Source organism: Sipha flava, unplaced genomic scaffold (assembly GCF_003268045.1).
Source record: "Sipha flava isolate LNK unplaced genomic scaffold, YSA_version1 40_pilon_pilon, whole genome shotgun sequence".
In the NCBI taxonomy this organism is placed as follows: Eukaryota; Metazoa; Arthropoda; class Insecta; order Hemiptera; family Aphididae; genus Sipha; species Sipha flava.
The window spans coordinates 33,689-53,219 of record NW_020273126.1 but is presented as its reverse complement, the minus strand read 5'-3'; the positions used below and the strand labels follow the sequence as shown (position 1 = coordinate 53,219).

Below are 19,531 nucleotides of genomic sequence, written 5' to 3'. Positions count from 1 at the left end.
TACGGGACAAGCCCTTTAACAAAGAAGATATAAAGTAATCTAGACATCCAAAAACATAAGAAAATAATAATTATACAGGTACAATATAAGTTTTGGTTAAAATTAAATGGTATGATATTCAAATTGTGTAATATGAGAAAAAAAAATATATAATAATAATAATAATGTTTTTAACTTGAAAATAAAGACAAAGCTTTCATTCTAATACAATCACAAGACATAAAAAAAAAATCAACATCATTACAAATTAGGTTGCATAACGTAAGCGCTCTCGGAAAAAAAGAATCGGTACAAATTTTTTTTTTAAAAAAGGGGACAAAAAATAAACTTGAGCTTCTAATTGAATAGTTATGAGTTACAATACCAATCTTACTTAACAATTCGGGAAAATTAATATTATTATTTAGAAGATCATAAATAAATAATAAATCAGATATCTTACGTCTAACTTCGCATGGCTGAATACAAATTGAGTGTCTTACTAATGAGCTTGAATCTCTGGAGATCGGTAAATTTAAGCGAAAAGCAATTGATTTTAGGAATTTATATTGAACATTGTCAACCAGTTGAACGGTCGAATTTTGACTCCATATCAATGATCCAAATTCTAAGTTAGATCTAACAAGGGAGCAATAGAGGGTTTTTAGTACTTGAATATTTTTAAATTCTTTAGTATTTCTTAATATAAAACCAAGCATTTTAAATGCTTTATTGATAACTATGTTAATATTAGAAGTAAAAGACAAATTGGAGGAAAAAAGTACACCTAAATCTCTAATTGAGTCCACTCGGTTAATAATAATATTATTAATCTTATAATTGAAAACTAAAGGATATTTTTTTTTTAGTAAAAGAGATAACATTGCATTTATTAATATTTACTGGTAATAAATTTTCGTGACACCATGTGGAATACCTATCTAAATTCTCTTGGAGAATAATTACATCATCCTGATTATTAATAATTGAGTAAAATTTAGTGTCATTAGCAAACATTAACACATTAACTGACGAATTAAAAACAGATGGTAGATCATTAATAAAAAGAGTGAATAATAAAGGCCCCAAATGCGAACCTTGTGGAACTCCAGAGCAAACATGAATAATTTCTGAAAAAGAATGTAACAGTTTTACTGACTGGGTTCTATTAGTTATGTATGAATTTAACCATTTAAGGAAATTGCCGTGCAAACCAAAACTTTGAAGTTTAGATATAAGTAAATTATGGTTTATTCTATCAAAAGCTTTACTGAAATCAGTATAAACTGTATCAATTTGACATCCATTTTCAATAGATGAGATTAAATCAGTATGATACGAGTAAATGAGTAGATTCGTGAAAACAGATTTTTTAGGCTGAAAACCATGTTGATTAGGACAGATATAATTGGACAGTAAATTAGATAGCTTTTTAGTAATAATAGACTCAAATAGTTTTAGGATAATTGAAAATTTAGAAATCGGTCTATAGTTAATAACATTACTTTTATCACCACTTTTAAAAATAGGAACAATATACGTTTTTTTCCAATACATTGGAAAGGTGCCTGTTGAGAGAGACAAATTATATAATTTATGAAGTGGTTTAGTAATGATTCTTTTACATTCCTTTAATAAAATAGGAGGCACACCATCAGGACCCACACCACTATATGCGTTAAGCGAATGCAAGGCATCGATAATTTCTTCCTCGCTGATATACCATGAAAATAAATTTAAATTATTAATAGAATTTGTAGCGTCATAACTCATATTCATGTTATTATGTGTGGGAGGAGGTGAGTACACACTGGAAAAAAATTGAGAAAATAATTGAGCGGACTCATCGAAACTACTGGCAGTGATATTATTATACGACATATTTTCAGGAATAGGAGTTTTATTAGATTTAAGCTTTTTAATGTGATTCCAAAATGGTTTTATATTAGTCTAGGTTTAGGTATTATATTATTAAAATATGCATTATAATATGAATTTATATGTATTAAAAAAAAAAAAAATGACCACATAGTACAGAAAATAAAACGTGTCCATCGAATGTAAATATATCTTTAAACTTCGAAATAAAACTTTGTAGTCGGCTACTCGTAAACTGTTGTACTTTCGGCATTACACAATGTTACAAAATACGTACGACGTTTTATGTATGATTCGACGTTGCGTGGTTGCGAGACGCAAAAATAACGACGGATAATAATTGACTTAGGCCACGGTCACACGAACGTAAAATAAAACGTCAGTTGTTGATTTCGCATTCTACAAAATGGACGATTTGAATACCGCGATTTTTGTATACTCTGCTATACGAGTATTACGAAAAAAAAAACGCGTGAATCGAAAATGGTGGGTTCATCCAATAAATAGTGAACGATTATTAAATGGTGCATTTTACAATCTATATAACTTGCTGAGCTGACAATGCGAAATTTTTTAATTATTTTCGCATGTCTCGAAACACATTTGACAAGCTGTTTAATAAAATTAAAACAAATATAATGCGTCAAGATACAGTTATGAGATCTGCGATACCAGCAGAAGAGATGTTGGCAGTTACTTTGAGGTAATAAATAATAAAATATACAAAGTAATTGAACGATTTTCACGATTAACGTGCGTCAAAACAGCGTTCATGTTACCGAGTCGATAATATTTAATAATAAACTACAACGTCCGATAATCGCTATTTACGTCCGTCGTAGCATGTATCGGACTTCGTCGACGTCGAACGGACGATAAATCCGACGGACGTCAAATGTGTGACCGTCGTAACATAATTCAACAACGGACGTTGTGACGTCCGTCGTAACGCACGTCAGTAAAACGCTCGTGTGACCGTGGCCTTAACTGAACACTAAACAAATAATCTATTATTCTATATCGACTATTCGGTCGATATATATACGATCGATACGGGTTTATAGTATTATTTATACTTACATAAAAATTATAACGAGATATGTGAGGTAGTTTGCAGATAGCATATTATTGGAACTTCCAATTTGGAAGTACATTTTTTTTTCGATCTTTTGAAATATGTATATATAGTTTTATGTATCTATAGTTTTTAATTTTAAATTTAAAAAAATTGTCAAAATATTCAAAAATATGCACATTCAAATTTTAGATCTGATATCATGACACCGAGAAACGAATTTATTTTGCACGCTGCTATATTTAGCAATAATTAAAAAAAGTATGCAAATGCTAGAAGTCCCTAAGCCTAGTTATTTGTCAATTAGTAGATAAGATGTAGAGTGAGTAATACCTGGTGTAGGGCAGAGACCCGTGCACATACTAATAATCATTTACTAAGCACACAGTAACAAATGACTCACGCACGCATTTTAAATATTGACTATACCTAACTCCTTAAATATACACCACCGCCGATCCCCTTAACGGAATAAACGTGCTTATTTTACATTTTAACTAAATCATCGTAAAATAACTAAGTACATAGTGATGTTAATTTTTAATAGTTTTATAAAACAAATAATTATTATTAAAAGTATAAGATATGAATTATCAAACAATAATCAAATTATTAAATATTAGATATGCAGAAAACACATTGACAAATTTAGTTACCTATAATACATATTTATATTTGAAATTAAACAATATTTTACCTGTATAAAGTTTATCTTAAAGTTTAGTTTTTTTTTTTTTTTTGGTAATATAATATAACAATATTATAAGAAAATAAAAATATTATAATAACTTTTAATAATTAAAATAATTAATCCAAAAACAAATAAGTTTTTGGTATTTTCACTTTGGCCATTAATTGAGCCGGTAGTTGACATTTGATTCTTCCCTAAAAACAAAAATTATTGCACCAAAAATGAATGAATTGCTCTTATAATAAATTTAACTATCAAAACTTTAAATAACAGATAAGTTTTTGCACTATTTTTAAACAAATAAATAAACTCGTTCGTCTAAAATACAAGTGTATTTTTCAAATACTTCATATACTGTTAAAACCAATTTTACTTACATTTCATTCCAAGATAGTGATGGCAACAACAAGCTAATAATCGATCAAACACTCCACAATCTCGGACAGTAGGTTCACAATTTCTAGATTTGTTATAGCAAGTATGTGCTATGTATGGAAATACTTCTGTAAAACAATTATTTAAACTCAACTTGACAATGATTCAACACTTAAAAATATATTAAAACCACATACCATGATATTTCCTCTGACAGCAACAATGATCCTCAATAACATCATTTGACAAGCAATATTCAATTTCTCTTATTGTACATTCCTTGCAGCCTGCACCAATCACTAAGAGTAAAAAAATTATGAACATTTGCATATACAATCAAACATATTAATATTATTATTGACCTTACTCAAATCTGGTACAATATGTTGAACAGCTTCATTAGCACTCTCTAGATTGACATTATGTTCAATTAATAAATTATCATTTGACAAATCCATGTTACTATTAAAAGCACTGAATACACAAACCAACAGTATACTCAACCTCAAATACATAGTGACTGACTACAACTAGTCATAAATAAGGAATACCATTGATCAGAATCTAACGAAAAAATGTGCGTCATGGTACGTTTAGGTGATTTTCACTTTTCATTAATAATTTGTCACGCAGTGAATTCAAAATAGTAATAGAACAGAATCTCTAATACTTAAATAAAATAGGAATATATTTTATTTTTTTCATTAACATACGTATAATTATTTTATGAAATATGAAAATATATTTAGAAATAGTTATATATTTTATTAAAAATAAAAAAAATGTTAACAAATGGACGGCATTGATTACAATGTTAAATCACAATTAAAACCATATTAAAAATAATAAAATTCTAATACAAATCATTGAATTCTTTACAATTTTACTAGAAAATTAAATAAATATAATATATGGACAACACAAAATTAATTACATTATTTCAGTAAAAGATTACATTAACATATAAAATAATTCCATTTAATTTTAATTTTTTTTCTTCAGTAAATTCAATGAGATACAAGTCAACTACTGACTAAAAATTAAAAATATAGAACATAGAATACAATACATGAAAATAGTATAAAAGATTAAACTAAATATAATACAAAACAATTGTTCTTTCTAGATGAAACCTAAATAAAAAATAAAACTGAGATTCAATTTAGTTTAAGGGAATTTCAATTTTTAATATTTATTCATTTGTTAACAATTTATTGAATTTATACAATCTACATCAACATTTGTTCAGGGAGATATTTGTATACTAAGATCATCTAATATAAAAAAATACATGGCTTAAAAAAAAAAAAAATAATAATAAATATAATTTTTATGACACCTCAGTATTCATATTTTTAAAATATATTACAAATCTTAGTAGTGCAGTTTTAAGTATTTAGTTCTAAATGATGATAAATTAAAAGCATTTATTTTTGCCAATGAGTAATAAAATAATAAATATCTGTGCACATATGTTATCATATTATAATACATTTTAATACAAAAAAAAAAAAAAAAATTATAAAGAAATACCTAAAATAAGTGTACAATAAAGATCATTTTTTTTAATAAACAAAACCTTTTAGAAAAAAATAATAACAACAATAAATGATAAATTGATAAGCTTAATGCAAATTAAACTAACAATTTTTTCATGTTATTGATATGTTAATTTAAACTTAATAATAGAGAAGGATCAAGGAAATAAGTTTTAATTATTTTTTTGATTTTATTATTAATTCACTTATTTATTTATTTATATAACTGTTTAAATTATTTATAAACAAACATTGTATAAAACTTTTGCAACTTTATATTAATACAAGTAGAAATTGCTGGTAACTCAAAATGATAGAATAATTAATTGATTATAATTTAAAATGTATATATATATTTTCCTGGTGGCATATTAATGATTCTAATACCAGTATACCACATATTAATAATTTAACTGTAATCTGTATAAAATTAACAATTTTCATTTGATCTAAAATCATTTTCAGATAAATAAGATAATAGTATTAACTTAAATCAAAATTATGTTACTTACTGTGCTGTCAATTTGTCTTAAATACTATTTTTATTTACAATGTTTGAACAGTAAATAACTGAAAATATATTTTAATCAGTTAAATCAAAAATTATGTTCATATAATTTTGTAGAACTAAAGGAAAATCATAAAAATTTAAAATTTTGATATGCCTCAGTTATATTATATATAGTATATAATTATGATGTGTTATCGTAAATATAAAATTACAGCAAATGGTCAAAATATTAGTGAAGTTGATCTGTATTTATTTTCAAAAAATTATTGATTAAAATAAAAAATTAGTAATTAATTAATCTAAATAATTTTGTATTATAATAGGTTATTCACTTTATCAATAATATAATTAAAATATAAATTTTTAAGCAACTCATACATTTAGTTTTTAATAAAAAATAATATTACCTACTTTAAAATGATAAAAAAGATATTTCTCAAGTATTTAATTCATTGGTTGAATTTTAAATTTGGCGCCTAAGTATTGCATGAAAATTTCGTTTTAGTTATTTATTCAATTGTCATTTAACAACATTAATATTAATTCTATATATATATATATATATATATATATATATATATATATAAAAATATATATCATGAAATAAAAATTTTAATTTTATGTTTGAAATTGTTAATTTATGTAAAAAAAAAAAAAAAAAATACTATTTTAAGCCAGTCTTGGAATTACTTATTAAATCTTTTAAAATCGAGTCTTTAGAGTACACTAAATTAATACTACAGTTTTGAATTAAAACCCATACTTAATAACAATATTAAGTCGTACAATTTTGTTTGTTTTAAATGTAAGCTATAATAAGCATGACAACAGAAATTAATGTAACTGGTATAGATAGTTGGAAAGCGCTGTTGAATATAGGACAGTAAGGACATTGACTACTACCACATACTTCACAAATATTCAACAAATATGTTGGTAAAGCATCAAATATTGTTTCATTAAATCTTTCTGAAAAATAAATAAATAATAAATACATATATAATACATGTTTACTTTCAAAATAATTAATTATAATAAAAATAAAAAGCAAACCTGGAGCATAATAATCATAAACACGAATAGGAAGATAACGGGACATATTAGCTACAGGATACCATCTCTCTATAGTAAATTTTACACATGTTTCAGAGTCATCCAACTGTAAACATATAATATGATTAAATTGTGAACTATATTCTTAATATAGAAAATTGATAACAGAACATTACATAATCAAAATAAAATAACAGTTTTCCTGGTAAAAATCGAGCCCTTTGTAAATTTGGAACTATTCTTTGCAATACATAAGCATCTAAACTTTGTTGTTGTATTATATATCCTGTCGGAATAGCAATATCCAAAACGGCCATTCCAGACCGAGGAGACTCTTCAAGGTAAGTCCACCTAAATTATAAATCATATAATTATTATGGTTTAATTAGAATAAATTAAAAATAATTACTTTTGACAACTGCGGTAAGTAATATGAGATTGATTGCGACCATGAAAATCTGCTCTTGTTACTAGTCCAAAAGCTAATTCTGGAGGTGCCGTTTGGAATTTTGCAACATCAACATTGTATTGGACAGACATTTGTAAAATTGCATACCCTGATCCTTTAGCTTGTACTTTGACAGTACCCCAAGCTTGTGGGATCTTAAGTTAAAATAAATAATTTAAATTTATGATTCTATATGGTAATAATTTAAAATTATAAATCCTTATTAACCTCTATTCTTTGTAATTGAGCTATATTATGGCTATTAATTTTTAATGTTCTGGTTTTTCCAGAAAGAGCAGTAGCTTCAACAGTGACAGTTAGTGTAAACACATCTCTAAGTCTGTTTCTATTTGTATACTCAATCAGAGCTTTCATAGCAATAGCAGTATCTTGTGTAGAGGCCCAACCACCATCAGTAAGTCTTTGAGAATTCAACCATTTGACAATATCATCAACAAATGGTTCTTTTCTAGCCACATAAACAAGTAATGCATATGCGGTTGTTTCTATGTTAATAGAATCATATTTATATGGAAGACGTGGTAACAAAAATGGTTTCTGATTCTCCATTTTTGTTGGTGGCAAAGGTACAAAATCTTTACCCCAGTACATTAATCCACCTACAAAAATATTGGATGTAAATACTTTTCATCATATAGATTAAAATAAAAATGAACAGACCTTCTTTCCTAGAATGTTTAGCTAATAAACTGAATGCATATTCAGCAAATGATGATTTAGTTAACATAAGTGCATATGCAACAAGAGCAATTTCATACGGTTCACCAGTCATATTTAATAAATTCATATTTTTCTCCAAATATTTTACAGCTCGACTCTCTCCTTGAGCTATTTTTGAGCCTAGCCCCTACAACAAAACAAAATTCACTTGTATATTTGAATATAAAAAGCTATAATGTATATATTATAACTTACCCCAGAAAGATCTTTTGCACTAATTAATGTTATGAGTACTTGGGCTGTTAATGATATATTTGAAAATCTCTGCTGTCTATTAGTTCCAAAGAGTATTGATTTATGTATGGAACTGTTTACCTTACGGTCAGGGAACCATGATACATCATAAAAAGAACCTTCTTCAGTTTGATGAGCTAACACCCACATTAAAGCCTTTGAAATTACCTGTTTAAAAAAATAAATTTCAAAAAATAGTACATTTAAGAGTAAATAAGAGTATTAAATTAATTATATTATATTAAGCATTGATATTCCTTTAAATGTAATTCAAATTATTTGTGCATGTGTTATACAATTTTTATTTTTATTTTTGAATTTAATGAGCCTTTGCCAATTAAGTATTATGGTTTGTGTGTTATACATTTAATTTATAGACAAATATTTTAAACTCTCATTCCATACAGCCATTGTCTTGGAGGTGACTAAATCTAATTTAGTAGTATTTCTAATAGATTTTTCTTTGTAATATTGTTAATAGTTGGAATTCAATTAATAAATTATAATTAACTAAAAAATATTATTTTATTACCTGTGGATCAATAAATATAAAATTTTCCCATTCATAAAAGTTTGCTTCTTGAAATACCCTGGCACAATATGAGGTCAACCAAACACTTGGATAAGACATATTCCTAAAATAATAAATAAATTAATAAAAATGAAAAAATGCAGTAAGAAAAACCTCCATACCAATCACTCCTGAAAAGACTAAATGATCCATCTTTGTTCATAAATGACAACATACGTTGATATCCAATATTTAAATGATAGAATGATTGCTTTTCTAATATTCTATTTTGCTGATTTGCATATCTCATATAAATTGTTGTATATAAATTAGCAGCAAAACTAAACATTGTTTGTTCAGCAGCATCCTAATATTTAAAAATTAATTAAATAATGAATTTAACAAAATTAATAAATGAAATATTACCATAGGCAAATTAAGTAAAGATGTTGCATTAACTGGCATTGTGGGAAAAATGGGTCCAACAACATCTCCAACTAATGAAACATGAGCTTTGTTTGACCCATAAACATAATAACGATCAATGCTATATGGTATAATAGGTGTTTCAGTAACATTTACATGCAAATATTGAAAAACATAAGCTCTGTTACTAAGATCTAAAATCATTGACTGATGTCTATATTGAGGCACTCCATCAGACTAAATAAATGATAACATAAATTTAGTTACATACATAAATAATATATTAAATAAAAAGCATACTTCAACATGAACATTTCTTGTAACACGATCACTAGCTATTAGTGTAGTAGCTTCAATATTTATACTAATATCACCAAGTTTAGTAGGAACGACAGGTAAGTAAACAGTTTCTGCATCTTGTGCTTTGATATAAATAAAAAATTGATGATCACCATGAGATGTTCTTGGGTTATAAGAATTTACCTGAGTAAAAATTAAAATCAAAATTAGATAAAAATTATAATTAAAAGTTTTAAAAACTTGTTTTTCATACTATTCCATTTTCTTCAACATGAACAAATTTATAAGATTCAGATCCAGATAAAACAACTACAGCCTCAACACTACTACACATGTAGTTAAAAACAGTTACACGAATTCCAATCTGTTCACCTTGTTTACAATGAGTAGGCATTTCAACATTCATAAAAAACGGTAACACTCCAACATACTGTAAAAAAAATGAAGTTAAAAAAAAATCAGTGAATAAAATGTCCATAACATACTTCAATGGGCTTTTTGATCATGCCAAATCCTTTTGTAGGACTTAAACTAAATGCAGTTATCATCCAGTGTGCAGGTCGATGGGGGACTTTTAATTCAAATACATACCGTCCATGAGGACCGATATTAATATCTTGCCACATCCATACATTATCATAGTGTCTTTGAAGATGATTGTAACGAAACTTTCGAAAGTTATTAAAATCTGTATGATTATATAATAGACCTAGAACATAAAATATGCAGAAATTAATGAAGGTTTATGTATAAAAAAATTGTATGATTAATTTAAATTTTAAAATCTAAATTCAACTAAAATTTTTTAGAATAGTTTATACATTTAAAAATATATAAATATATATATTTTAAATAAGAATAGTCTGTACAAAAAATAAATGTATAAATATTTTAAAAAAATAAAGTTGATTCCATTACACAGCATATTAAATATATGGAGTGAAATCAGTTAAAACTATATTATTTGTGACATAAAATTTACATTAGTTATATAGACAACCACTATAACTAAATATATATCATTAGAAATTATTTTAAATGACAAATTTAAAAAACAAAGCTACTTTTTAGCTAATTTTTCCATCAAATTATACTGTAATACTTTAAAAAGATTTGATTTTATAATTCAACTTAAAATATTTGAAAACAATTTTTATAAGCAAATTAAATTAATTTAAATATTTTTAATAATTTTAAAATAAAATAAAATATTTACATAGAGCTTCATCAGTGCCATCATCACAATCAAAATGTCCATCACATTTCTTATTAGCCAAGTAACAGCGACCACTAAGGCATTCAGCATACCCTAGAGTTTGGTTGCATAAAGTCATTCGCCGAGGTAAAACCACATCAGTAAATACAACTACGCCAGCAAATCTAATAAAAATCAACATATTTAATAAATTGTAATGGTTATAATCAGGGCTTGCAAACGTTATAATAACGTTATATTTGATAAAAAACGATTGAAATTTGTAAACGTAATTATAATGGATAACGATAAACATAAATAAATAAATAACACAAAACAAAACATAACATTCAACAAAATATATGATATATCATTAAACAAAACATAACGCAAAACGGTATATATTGTATTCCATTAAACAAAATAATTGATTTCCAATAATTTAATAATACTTAGTAGTATTCAATTATTTATTCAATTCAAGAGTTAATTTTATTCCGTATGCGGCATATCAGGGAGATCCCGTATTAGATATTATTTTAAAATTTAATAAGAATGTATTAATAGAATAATTTAATTACCAATAGCTAATTATAGTGATACTCTGATAATATTGAACTGTATTATCTGTACTACGGTCAAAATTTATACCATTCAAGTTATTCAACTATTGTGTTCGGTGTTCAGTTTGCTCAGATTTGTTCAGTTATCATTCGTCAGTATTTGTCTAATTGTTGTCAAATGTTTAATATTTATATTTTATACTAATATACTTATAGTTTTAACGTGAATACGTTTTTTTTTTATATTAGTTAATTCATAGTTGAAATTCAAAATTTCAAAATAATAATCATGGTTTTTTTTTTATATTTATTATTTTATTATAAAGTCCTAGAGCCTAGACAATTTATTAAATTTAACAATACATTATTATTTATAACTCTTAAGATTATTTATTATCATACTGTTTTATCATTTATTTTGTTTCCATTTCTTTATGAACTACCTATGTATTGTAATTTAATTTGTATCACTGTACCCTATATTTTGTAAATAATATGTAATTGGGTTATTTAATCTATTTAACTAAATAAATAAAATAAAATAAATAAAATTATACAATACCTACTTAAAACTCAGAATAGGGAAATTATGTCCCCAAAAAAAGGTCATAGTCACTTTTAAATTGAATCCTGTATACTTTTAAAACAGGTATTTAAATGCTTTTGAATTTTAAATAACGATAAATGCAAAAATTGTATAACGTTTTTATTATGAATAACGATAAACACAAAAGTTGAATAACGTTTAAATTTTGAATAATGATAAACTCAACATTTGTATAACGTTTTGATTGTAAATAACGTAAAACAAATTTTTTTTCAAATGCAAGCCCTGGTTATAATTTTTTAAACATTATATACATTATATAAGTATACTATATTATAAATTAAATCTATCTTAAAAATAAATAATTATAATTCATAAATTGGAATAAAGATTTTTGGCCCTTCGATTTTATGCAACAATACACAATCAGTTTATCATTGATAAAATTAACTTGAACTATACCATTTATTTGATAACCAGTGTACTGGTAATAACCTGAATATAAAACAATAACTTGGGAAACACTCTTAATTTAACAAATGTTACTTTATTATTAAATAACAATTTAACAGTAGAAAAATAATTTATCAATAGATAATGACAAGTTTGGTACAACCCAGGGACGAAAATTGTGTGCAGTATGACTCACTTTGTATAGGTAATATAAAATGTTAAGTGTGTAGTACAACATTAAAAAATGTATGGTGATTCTATTATCTATATTATGGTATTTGTTTTTAATTTTACATTTTTTTACTAAATTATTTTACATATTTTTAAAATTTTAAGATGAGTCAACAACAAAATCTAAAATACCAACTATTTTAATTGTGTTACTCATTACTGTTAACATTTGAAAGGAGAGCATAACAAAATCCTTAAGTGTGCAGTACGATAAAGTATATACTTTAGCCTCTGGTGCAATCCAGCACAAAACTAATAATATAACACAATATAATAGTATAAAAAGATACTAAAAATATTATATAATGAAGTATAGATACATCAGATTTTTTTTAGAATACCAACACCTAAATAATTTTAAAAATGCGTGTAGAAATACTATAAGTTTTACACAATTACTGTTACCGTGTCGAAATTAAATGTGGTAGAATAAAAAAATAAAAATAACATTACCAATGGAGTCCTGTTATCTTTAATACACTGGCCTATATATTAGCTAATTTTTATTTTAACCCATGGTGAAAATCACTGTGAAATAAGTATAATTTATAATTGTTAACTTACTCAAACGTACGATTAGCATCTATTCCAAAAGTAGATGATGGAAAATAAACTATTTCGTCAGGAGAACCTTCATGAGATAACCATGTATGCATGATTGTACCATTTGTATCCTCGTCAAATCTTTCCATTTTAGTTAAAACCTAAGTTAAAATACATTAGTTAATATAAATGTACCCTTACAATATATTATTAATAAAGTTGTTGTATATATATATAAATATATACCTTGGCATATGTTAATTCATTTCCTGCTTGTAGACCGTAGAAAGGATAATCTAAACCTGATAATCCAACATATGCTCCAGGTTCACCATATATTGCTACTTCAACACTTTCGCCACTTCTGCTTTTTTGATTGTTAATAAAAACAGTGAACTGTAAACATTTATTATAATTACATACAATTATTAGTTTTTAAATTAATAATATTAATAAAAATATATCACAATGTCAAATCTAAAATATAATTTTCATCTAAACCTTACATTATTTCGTGATATTCCATTCACTGGAAAAGTTAAACTATCAGCTACTACATCTCCAAATTTACCAACATGGTATACAAGAATAGTTGCAGCAGGTGCCATTTCAGCAGATAGAGTAACAGCAAATGTACAAATGGTTGATGCATGTGTTACTTCTTGGCCAGTTAATAATATTATACCTTTTGAGAGCAAGATATAATCAAAAGACTCTAAATAGTAATTGCTTTGTACATGAAACACTATAAACTGTCCAACCTATAAAAATATAAACAATGATAAAAAATATTTTTAACGATACATATAATATAACTATTCTAAATATGATACAAATTAAATATTTTAATTTAAAATGTTTTATTAACTATTATTTATTATTGATAAAATTTATTTAAAAGTTATTGTTCTACTGGAGCGGTGATATAATGTATTATGTATTAAATTATTATAACCTTTGTATTAAATTACCTTAGCATCTTTAGTTGAAGTCCAAACTTTAAGATGATGTTGACTAGGTGAATAATGTGTAAGTAAAAGTAATTCTGTATTTGATCTTTCACCATACATGTCTTTAAATGATGCTAGAATTTTCATTGATTCAATATCTTTTAATATTTCTGAAGCACGTTTATCTTTATCAAGACCTAAGCATGCAATAATTAAAAATTAAGTGTACATTAATAATTGACTTTTATTATAGAAAATTGAAAATTTACCTAATTCTGTACGCAAATATAATTTCATTTCAAATACTCCTTCATGCTGAGTTGACATTTTCACCGTTCTCATTTCAATAGTTTTGCGTCCACCAGATTTCATTACCACTTCAGCAGACATATCTAAACGACCTAATAATAACCTGTACCTATCCAAAGGTGATCCATCATGATGAGAAACTGTTATCTAAATTAAAACAAATATACATTAAGATATTAAAATCTATAAAAATATTTAAATTTATATTAAACTAATATGAATAACTTGTATATAATACATACAAATAAATTATACTTACATACACAGTAAATGGCATAGCAGGTTTAAAAACTTGTGGTGAACCACCTAAAAAAGCAACTCTAACAGAAGAATTGAAAAATCTAGCAGTTGAATAGCCTTCAATAACTTCATTTAAATATCTCTCTCCTACAGTTGCTGTTATAGTAACCTCAGTTTCTTCTAAAGTAGGTACTAATTGCTGTAATTCACTTAAAGGATATTTGAATTTATAAACACCATAAAACTGAAAACAAAAATATTTAACTGAACATAATAAAACTTAAAAATATATATTTTGAATAAATTTGTTAATATTTCATGTCATTAAACTTATATTCTACATTAATTTAACTATAATTATATAGATATGAAAATTAAAAATTTCTTACCCATTGTTTATGAGGTATTTGATTTATTCTTGAGTATTCAGATTGTTTAGGAAACCAAGAAGGATATGACTCATCCTGAAGTAGAAGATATAATTTAAAATACACTAATTTTATATATATTTTATAAAATGTAGATGATAATCATATTTTTAACTTACAAAACTCAAATATTTTTCAACTACTGTACCATCATAATTTTTAAATCCATTTTTCAGAGGTCTTATTGTTGCTTTTAAAGTAAGATTTCCTTTAACAGGACCACCATTGGTGTAATTTGCCATTACATAACCAGTTAAATATTTATCTGAATCCAGGAAATAAGCCGGCATTGTCACATTAACCTAATTACACATGAATTAATAAGTAACTATATAATGAATTAAATAATCTTAATTGACTATAGCACTAATAATATTTACCTCAAACCGTGTTTGATAATATTCTTCTACTAAAAATGTGACTTCTTCAATCTGACCCTGAGCTACAACCTGAATTGTCCAATCTCCAAAAACAGGTTGATCAGACATTTCATAATTTAAACTTACACATCCAAAATTTGACTAATGAAATAAACAAATTACAAATATAACAATTTACAAACAGTTATATCAAAATATAACATAAGGCTAAATGCATACTTGTCTTGAAAGCCAACGCCTCATAATATGACGATTGGGGTCTAAGATGTATACATCAACAGCACTGTCAAAAGCTTTTAGCTCTGTATTGATTGGAATTGCTCGAAAATAAACTAAAGTAATAAAATTTTTTAATTTAGAAAAATAAGTAGAAGCTATAACATCAAAATATACAATGTATATATTATACACACCAATTTCTGATTGTTTGTAAATTGGTTTATCAGTTTGTATAAAAATTGTCATTGATCGTTGTGAAAAATTTAATCGAGTTTCATTTTTAAATGCATATCCACCAATAACACCATCATACAATCCTTCTACTTTTAATTTATATTCACCAGGAATACTAGTAGTTGGAACCTAAAATAAAGTCAACCCTTTTGTAATACATGTAACTCTTCATAAAAATCAAATATTGATTCTAACCAATAATAATAATGCTTCTTGAATTCCTTCTTTAATTACACTAATATCAGAAGATAATTCAACACCATTTCTTTGAATTGAAGCCCTAACAGATATTGGTTTTTTAGCTTTATAAACAGTAACAGACACCCTGTAAACTTGACCTGGTCTAACCATTCGACTTGCAATAATGAAATAATTTCTAAAAAGAACAATACATAATACATTATACAAATTAAAACAGTTAATAGAAATTAAACACTTACGCATCAGGGATAATGACATTATTATCAAAATTATTTTTCCAATCATATACGTTGTTGAAAGACTTATCATTTTGTAATTTTGTCGTTCGTGAATAATCATTTTCTTGAGCAACTAAATATGTTGGATATTCTTGTGCCAAACATAACTTAAGGAACAAAATGAATATTATAGACATCATTTTTGGAAAACTGAAAATATATAATTACAGCATTAACTATAAATGATGAATTAGAATTAAAAAAATATCAAATGGTCTATTTTAACTAAACAAAAAAAAAAAATAAAATGGGTAAAGCCAAAAATATATTTATTTTTTTTATTAAATTGCTTAATTCATGCATTGCATACTGTTTTTTAAAAAGTATTATTTTAAGATGTGAAGTATAAATTAATTATAAATAACTATGAAAATGAACACAAAAATGTATAGGATAAATGTTAAATTACTTAAAAAATTTGTATAATCTCCATAATATAAGAATGTTGCAATTTTTAACAATACTAGAGTATAATAAAATATTTTAATATCTTAATCTTTATGAAAGAGCACTTCTATACTACAATTTCATACATATTTCAGTTTCAATAATTAATACAAATAAGTGTATAAAATAATAACGGCTATAATTTAAATAATAATAACTATGATTGGTCACCAACATAATTTTACTATGAATACAGTAAAAAAATATTCAGGGTTTAAAGAGGCAAAAAAAGCAGGGGGGACTCTAATTCATATATAATTCTCAGCGTTCCATATAGTCCTATACAATTACTAGGTTATTAATTATAAATAGGTATACGAATATATATGTTATGAGGTGTTCTTAGTGAACAATTTCCACCACAAACAATTCATGTGATGTAAAAATGTACAAACTTGTAAATTATTTACTTATTGTTTTAAACAACTGATTGTTAATATCTTTCATAAATAAAATAAATTAAGAAACCATACTTATAATTATATATTATTTTATAATTTACATTTAATATTAGTTAATTATGTTTGTAGAACACTGTTTAATATCAAGTGACATATATTAAATTGTAAAGTCAATTTTTCAGAGAAATATTAAAGAGAGCACTTTATAAGTACTGTTTGAGTAGAAGGACCGAGTCCCCTTGCCCTGTCCACTTTAAACCATGAAAATATTGTGCATTATTATATTACATCTAATAAGAAAACAATGGAAAAAACAGTGTGATTTGAATGAACAGAGATAAATAAATTACTTGGTAACCAAATGGGTTGAAAATATTTAAAAATAAAGAAATTCAATCTTTTGATATACAACCTATTGGGTTTAAATTCACCGAGAGCAAAAAAACAAAGATCAACTAGTAAGGTGGTCTACGCCCAAATTAGACGCTAGAAATACCTGAAATTTAAACGCGCACGATGATCATACGTTCAGCATAATTTCTAACTACTCAGATCTGATTTCGAGTTTTCGCACGCAGATTTTCGAATGACAACGAAAGTAGAACTTCAGGAAAGTCGGTGACGGTGACTAAAAGATAATCGAACAACGGAGATATTTAGCCGCGGTAAAAATAAGTTATTACAGTTTTGTTTACCTGCTACGGTTTTCGATGTAATCTACGTGAAGTTATTCCACGCTGGCCCCGCCTTACTGCTGTTAGTGGTCGGTAACGAGTATTCGAAACCCGTTACAGCGAACTCTACCACGATTACCCCTTCAACCTCACCGCCCTGATATTGATGGCTGAAAGATCGCGCTAGATGATTAGCGTGTTAGACACGATTACGAATCACGTCGTTAAACGGTCGGTATTAGTCAAGGTTTATAGATAATAATCTAGATAATAATAATAATATTATCTATAAACCTTGGGTATTAGTCATGTTTAACTGTGAAAAATATTTATCACACTGTGATATTGCTACTGTGATAAAAAAAAATCACAGCGAAAGTAAGAGTGATGCTACTCTAACTGGTACTTTCTATTTTTCACGTATCTATGGCGAATCACATGTTTACTGTACATTATCAGAATATCACAGTAATCCATAGAGTTAGAATTAGTGATGGGCACTATCGAATAGTTTACAGCAGTGATTCTTATCCTTTTCTCATTCATGTCACCTTTAGCCACTAGAATTAAACACCGCGTCACCCTAACATCAAAATAATAAATAATCTTAACTGTGTATTTAGAATAATTCTTGAAATAACAAAAAAAATAAAAACAGAAAAATAATAAGTACACCTACAATTTATTGAGTTGCAGGGTTCAATAAACATTGATATTATAAAGTTTGTACTTAAAATTAAAAAAAAAAAGAAAATTTTTTAAAGATTTTTATACTTGTTATTTGTTTTATTTGTATATAATAATACTACATATCTAACGACTGTAAAATAACTAACGACCCCGGTTAAGTCGATAAAAAAATCGATAATACATCGATTTTGCGTTAATAACAATACTGCACGTATTCATTGGATCTAAGTAATATAAAGATGTTAACTTAAAGGTATGCTATTTACATGACTGTTGTGGTAATAATATGGTTTTATTAAAATTAATTTTTTTCTAATTTTTTTCCTTTTCCTGTGGAGATTTCGTGTCACCCCTACACTGTGTCCATGTCACCCTTGGATGACATGTCACCCCGGTTGAGAACCACTGGAATACAGCATAAACTATCGAATATTATAGTCGAATATTATTTTGTATGACCAAATAGTTTTTCCATGATAAACTATTCGAATATAACGAATAAAAAATCAAAACATTAATGTTAACGTTTTCTGTTGTTATTATTATCAGTAATCAGTTATCACATTAGTGAATAGTACGGTTTAAGATAGAAAAGTTGCACATCAGGGTATACTACGTAATGTTAGACCGCGGTGTACGAGAGTTCTTATCTAACATACGAAAAAGTGAACTACTACTAACGTTCACTTAATGTGAAATCTCATCACTATTCACTGTAGTCTATGTTTGGTTATTGGTTTTGTGAATTTTCTATTACGTTTATTGCCTTTGGTCATTATGCCTAATTA

The 19,531-nt window shown here is 26.0% G+C and overlaps 2 protein-coding genes across 4 annotated transcripts; both read right to left on the bottom strand.

The window, feature by feature from the left end:
- Positions 1-3,710: 3,710 nt before the first annotated feature.
- LOC112688860 lies at positions 3,711-4,546 on the bottom strand (the record flags this gene model as incomplete). The annotated part of the gene is made up of 4 exons (XM_025562262.1): positions 4,366-4,546; positions 4,196-4,297; positions 4,001-4,126; positions 3,711-3,817 (listed from the first exon to the last, which is right to left on the bottom strand). Coding segments are annotated over exons 1-4 (483 nt in total), but the record flags the coding sequence as incomplete, so codon positions are not given.
- A 2,174-nt stretch (positions 4,547-6,720) lies between these two features.
- On the bottom strand, positions 6,721-18,251 carry LOC112688858 (CD109 antigen). 3 transcript variants are annotated; one of them, XM_025562260.1, is made up of 29 exons: positions 18,075-18,250; positions 17,876-18,007; positions 16,493-16,681; positions 16,248-16,428; positions 16,013-16,181; positions 15,819-15,931; positions 15,600-15,740; positions 15,339-15,521; positions 15,181-15,255; positions 14,811-15,035; positions 14,512-14,698; positions 14,264-14,439; positions 13,799-14,053; positions 13,539-13,688; positions 13,314-13,453; positions 10,977-11,140; positions 10,246-10,469; positions 10,014-10,190; positions 9,761-9,943; positions 9,461-9,697; positions 9,217-9,401; positions 9,056-9,158; positions 8,485-8,691; positions 8,230-8,416; positions 7,777-8,168; positions 7,510-7,703; positions 7,277-7,451; positions 7,101-7,206; positions 6,721-7,016 (listed from the first exon to the last, which is right to left on the bottom strand). In XM_025562260.1, exons 3-29 carry the CDS (start codon positions 16,669-16,671, stop codon positions 6,847-6,849), a joined length of 4,878 nt encoding a protein of 1,625 aa, XP_025418045.1. In that variant the 5' UTR covers positions 16,672-16,681; positions 17,876-18,007; positions 18,075-18,250; the 3' UTR covers positions 6,721-6,846. The 3 variants fall into 3 exon arrangements, with proteins under 3 accessions (XP_025418045.1, XP_025418046.1, XP_025418044.1); XM_025562261.1 differs by lacking the exon at positions 17,876-18,007 and having other exon boundaries at positions 18,075-18,251; XM_025562259.1 differs by lacking the exon at positions 18,075-18,250 and having other exon boundaries at positions 17,876-18,068.
- Positions 18,252-19,531: the final 1,280 nt, after the last annotated feature.

Coding starts and splice junctions, on each gene's coding strand:
- LOC112688858 (XM_025562261.1), bottom strand. CDS start 16,671: ATGATGTCTATAATATTCATTTTGTTCCTTAAGTTATGTTTGGCACAA. Junction 15,036..15,180: donor AAATACCTCATAAACAATGG/GTAAGAAATTTT, acceptor TTTTGTTTTCAG/TTTTATGGTGTTTATAAATT. Junction 11,141..13,313: donor GATGCTAATCGTACGTTTGA/GTAAGTTAACAA, acceptor GATTTTTATTAG/ATTTGCTGGCGTAGTTGTAT.